Raw genomic sequence first — 5767 nt, 5'->3', positions numbered from 1 at the left:
GGCATACAATGGATGGGTATGATGTGAGGCCCTGCCGCTGAAGATGGGCTATCACCCCCCCCCTGCCTGCCCATGTTCACTGCGGCCCCATCAGCACCAAACGACACACACTTCTGCATCCATGCCGCTCCATCACCTTCACAAACAGCTGCAAAGGCAGCCTTTGTGGCCTTCAGAACCCCTTTACAGAAAAAAACACAATTAGAAAAACACAATAGTCTCCAAAACCAAATAGACTAATTACAACTTACATAAATTAAGACTATAAAAAAAAAAACTTACCAATGGCATGGGCATGTTCGAGGGCTTGTTGTCCCACCAGAAGCTTCACAGGCTTTGCTTGCGGGTCACGTGTCTGTTTTTTTTCCCTTCTGTTTTCAAAGGATTGCATTGGTTTAGATGCGCTGTGATCTTATTAACGAACATAAGATTGACTGCGCATGACAGTAATTCAGCTTTTTTTTTTTTTGTCGCACTGGTGCGATTGAATGTATTTCCAAGTCGCACAGAAATATATTCACTCGCAAATGCAACCAAAACAGTCGAACTGTCGAACCCTGAGAGGGTAGGCGTCGATGTGACCTACAGGTGTACCATATATCTGTGGTGCGCTGTTCCTTGTTGCTCTGTTGTCATGGTTTTGACACTATGATGGTTTTATTTGACATGCGTACTGTAGGTACTCTGTATATTCTTTGGTATCATCTTTTGAGGGATACCTTTTGTTTCAGGACTCGTTCTTGGAGTATGGTATTCCATCTGCCTGACGTAAACACTAGCCCGGGGCCCTCGTGCAGTGGAAGCCTGCCTCAAGTTACATCCTAAATAGATAGTATCAAACTTTCACAGCACAGCCACCATCTGTATCATACAGCTGCAGGGTATGACTGCAGTAATGTACAGCACACCTAAACTAGACACTCAGGTACCCTACGCTTACTGTCATATCCAAGGGTTAGGGTTATGTCATCATAAAAGCGCATCATTCAGGATACACATATCTATCTATATATATATATATGTAATTTAGCAGATTTTACACTTACATTGCAGTGAGTGCATATATTTTTCAGTTTTTTCAGTATTGCATCTCTGAGTGGAAAAGCAGTGTAAAGTGGTGTGGTGTTGCAGGTTGGGTGTCCCAGGACCCAGGAGGAGGACATCATGGACATCCCCCTGGACGACCCTGAGGCCAACAAGGCGGCAGCCAAGATCCAGGCCAGCTTCCGCGGTCACATGACCCGCAAGAAAATGAAGGATGATAAACCCAGGGAGGAGGTGAGCTTTGATCTCACAATCACAATCACAATCTCTTTGTTGTGATTCAATGACCTCTGTCAGAAACGTGTCTGCTTTCCAGCTTTGTATTAGTATTACAGTTTTTCCCAATTGCTAAAACACAAAAGCCAATTCTCTAAACCAAATGACCAGTTCTCTAAACACATTTAATAAAACTAGCTCCCATTTGCCAAAACCATAAACACATTTCACATGAAGACACAATTCACAAAACACAAACGCAAAAAACTCAATTTAATTCTCAAATTAAAGCTCATGTGATGCAAAATGCTTGCCACAGTCAGCAAAATTTGAACACAATGAACACACCTGGCTTCATTCATTAAACATAACGACTCAAAATGTAAGACACTTGTTGCAAATGATTGTGGTGTGTGTGTGCGCGCGTGTGTGGTATAGTTCCATATAAAAAATAAAAAAAAACATCACACCCTGAACATTGTTTTCAGTGAGTATTGTTGTGTGTAATGGATCCTCTGTAGTGTTTGCATTGAGTTGTGATACAGTACAGTAGTGTACATGTTACGGTACATGTGGGAATACGGTACATGTGGGAAAACTAGGGTTAGGGTTAGGTGCTAGGGTGCTAGGGTTAAGGTTAGGGTTAGGATTAGGATTAGGGTTAGGGTTAGACATGCCAGCATGTACCAAGTCACCCTAGCACCTAACCCTAACCCTAGTTTTCCCACATGTACCGTATTCCCACATGTACCGTAACATACATTGTCTATTTTCTGTAGATTTACATACTCTTCATATGAAACACACACATCTATGAATGCCCAATACTCTACAGTGATATATTCTGAGAACAGATACTGTAAGGTTTCTAAAAATGTGACTGCTCCTGGTGTTTCTGGACACCTCTCGGAAATGAGAAAGACGTCAAATTCGTCTTTAAAGTTTTTTTTTTTTTCCCCCCCCAGATTTTCGTTTTTTTAGCTAACATTCAACTCGAAGATGTGAAGTACCCACTCGTTATTTTTCCGAACAGTTTTACGTTCATTAAATAAGTGTAATCTATAACACAATGACTTCGTTTCTTGTTGTTTGATGGGGATTCATTATCTTTGATGGGGATTTTCTGTGCTTAGTGATTTCCGGTATAGCAACTTTCAAATACTCATGTCGTCTTCAATTTGTTTCGTATGATGCATCATTTGAAAGCTTACAATCTGTAGTTTAAGCACATGTAAAAAACAGAAAAATGATTTCGCCTACAGGTAGCCCTTTTCATTGGGCTGTGTCACAAATGTGCTTTGGCAGTTGTGGAAAAAAAAGAACATTCTCACACACTGAACATTGTGTTTTCAGTTGTATTGTTGTAGTCTGTAATGATGCGTATAGTCAGGGGTGCACATAACTTTTTGGGGCCAGTGCTCAGGGGAGCACCTAGGGATGCTGCTTGGTGCTCCCCGAGCTCACGAGTCACGACCCGTCCCACAGGATGGATAAAAAAGGGATACATGGATAACTTATATTAGCAAAACGACATTTATTCAAAAATAAGATGAACGAACAAATGATTGTGTGCAAAACAAAAGAAACAAATGAAAAATCAAATGACTGCTCTTTAAGCATGAAAGTCTGTCAGACTCCTTTAAACACAATGAAATCAACTGACATCTCTTTAAGCACTAACTGAATGTCTGTTCTTTAAATACAATGAAATCAACTGATATCTCCTTAAGCACTGCTCTGTTCTGTAAACACTGAAATCAACTTTCAACAAAAAGTTACAGCCTAAGCATTTACTTATGCTACAAGCTTAATCATCATCATCACTGCTCTCTTGACTGTTGTTAATACTGTCCTCAATTTCAACCATGGTAGAGGATGTTGTCTATCACTTTAAATAGCTCATTATTTTGATTGTGCAACAAAGTCTTTTTTTTTTTCCTTCTAATATAATTCCCAACCATATTCCCTGGGTCAGGGGTCGAGGTGCGATAATGAAGCTGTAAAACAAACGTCTGAACGTTTGAAAGCTTCAGAGAAAAGAAACGTGAAGTGCCTTGGTGTTGTTTTTCCTTTTAGCGACGAGTCGTTCGGGACTGAATTTTCACGTGTCGGCGTGATAACCATGCGATGCGCGATACGCGGAATGAAAGTACAAGTTACGATACTTTCCGAATGTTTTCGTGAGGGGAGTCGCCGTGGTCGTCGTCGGTGGGTACATTGTGGTCATGAAAGGATATGGTATTGGTATTAACGGGCAGTCAGCAGTTAGCAGTAGGAGTTTTGAGGAAGTCAATTCCTCTCCCAGCGCTTCCAGCTGTTGGTGCGCAAGAGCGCGTTCATGCCGCTGATCCTCCGCGCAACATGCATTTTGGCGACGCATGCGCACTGGCGCACCAGTTATGTGCACCCCTGCGTATAGTGTTTACATTTTTGCAGGCTTTGAGCTGCTGTTTTGGTGTGAAAGTTTGAGTTTTGAAGAGAGAAGGTGTGGTTTTGTTTATGTTGCTTTAGAAAAGTGTGTTGTGTTTAGAGTTTTGGGAAAATGGAGGAAAGTTTTGTGAAATGTGTTTTAGCAATTGAGAAAAACTGTAAGTTCCTAGAACTTAGGCTTGGTCTTAGGCTTGGTCTTAGGCTTGGTCTTAGCTCTCAGGCGTATTACTGTAGTTCAAGGGCTCTGATCTTCATTCAAGTGGCAGAGAAACTACCTGGAGAATTAGTCCCCTAACAGAAATATAATATACCTCTAAGATCTTTGTATATTTACTTACGCGCACATATTAGACATTTAGGACAACCTTTATCATGAACACACTTTCTTCATAACATACTTGAAAGGAAAGTATGAGAAATACAATTCTCATACTTTCCTTTCAAGTATGTTATGAAGAAAGATATGCAATTTGCAACATTTAGATCCAGTTGGACACAGCGCAAGCCTATTTATATTTGCACGATGCCATTATACACGAGAGGGGAGGATAGAGAGAGAGAGAGAGAGAGAGAGAGAGAGAGAGAGAGAGAGAGAGAGAGAGAGAGAGAGAGAGAGAGAAAGAGAGAGAGAGAGAAAGAGAGAGAGAAAGAAAGAGAGAGAGAGAGAGAGAGAGAGAGAGAGAGAGAGAGAGAGAGAGAGAGAGAGAGAGAGAGAGAGAGAGAGAGAGAGAGAGAGAGACATTCCCAAACCTTAGTGGCATCTTTTTTAATTGTATGTATGATTCATTTAGTGATGGTGCTCTGGTTCACAGACTGCCAAGACGCAATGTTAGGAGAAAAGACAAGGATATGGAAAATGTATGTAGGCACATTGCAAGAGAGTCATTACATATGAATTACATACAAGTAGGATGTCGTAGCCCTCACTCTGCTTATCATCTATTGTATTCCCACTGAGACCATATCTACTGAAACATGTATGCACTCACTGCAATGAAAGTCACTTTGGATAAAAGTGTCAGCTAAATGGCATATACTTATTGTTCACACCAAAATGTCCCATATCCTTAAAATAAATATATAAGTGATACCTATAGTGAGCATACGCATATAATCCAGTATGGAACAACATGCTTGGTTGTCTGTAATAATGATACCATCATACCTGTCAGGCTCACAGGGTCAGCTGTACTGTAGGAAATATTCCTAATGTGCTCCACATTCAAGTCTAGCGGTGGTTCTACAGGGAGAACTAACAGAATCAGTTCCCCAGGAATCAGTAACCCAGCTGCCCAGTCCCCGGATGGAAAAAAGAAAGGTTACAGAGCTGACTTAATTGCTTGTTGCTAGGCAATAATACAGCTGGTATCCACTTAATGTCATGAGAGTGCAAGATCTCAACTGTGTTTTGTTCATGAATCATGAACACTCGCAGCACATTGTAGACAATGGGGATTATGTAGTGCATATTTTATTTGCCTGGAAGTTTTATTTATTTATTACAATTTGCATTTATTTCATAATGTTTGAGGCATGATCCATGCAATGCATGTGGGCTACATACATACAGTGGATATTTAGCATACTGTAGACTCAGTAGGACATCCTTCACACCAGTCTCTACATTGACACTAAAAGTGTTCTCAAAGAAACCAAGATTCACATTTTGTGACATGTTTCATTAGATACTAAAAGTTGATGCTAAAAGACTTGTAGAGGGACTATTTTTCAGTTTCCGTTTTTTGAAGTTTGTTTTGGGATCATTCTGGTAATGTGTTATACATCCTGCTACTCCAGCTTGTGATGCCTGTGCTGTGCTGCTCTCTCTCCAGAAGCGCCGGGATCAGAAGTAAAGAGGGGAGAGAGAGGTGACGCGTCAGTGCCTGAACTGGGAGGTCTCTGTTCCTGGCAGGAAACACGCACGCCACTGCAATAACCAAGAGCTCTTATCATGAAGAGTCAAAGCATCACCACACCACACAAATAGAACTAGATCTAGGTAGGTTTTGGAGTTACCTCCGCTTATCAGTGAACTTTCTCTATCTCTCTTACACACAAGTCTACACAAGTCCACACA

The 5767-nt window shown here is 41.0% G+C and overlaps 1 protein-coding gene across 1 annotated transcript; it reads left to right on the top strand.

The window, feature by feature from the left end:
• Window positions 1-895: 895 nt before the first annotated feature.
• On the top strand, window positions 896-5543 carry nrgna (neurogranin (protein kinase C substrate, RC3) a; the record flags this gene model as incomplete). Its single annotated transcript, XM_080529335.1, has 3 exons — window positions 896-925; window positions 1132-1278; window positions 5523-5543. The coding sequence occupies 3 exons, from the start codon at window positions 896-898 to the stop codon at window positions 5541-5543; spliced, it is 198 nt and encodes a 65-aa protein (XP_080385461.1).
• Between the last annotated feature and the right edge of the window lie 224 nt (window positions 5544-5767).

Source organism: Nansenia antarctica, assembly GCF_963989245.1.
Source record: "Nansenia antarctica genome assembly, chromosome: 4".
Lineage (NCBI taxonomy): Eukaryota > Metazoa > Chordata > Actinopteri > Argentiniformes > Microstomatidae > Nansenia > Nansenia antarctica.
This window is presented reverse-complemented; position numbering and strand designations above follow the sequence as displayed.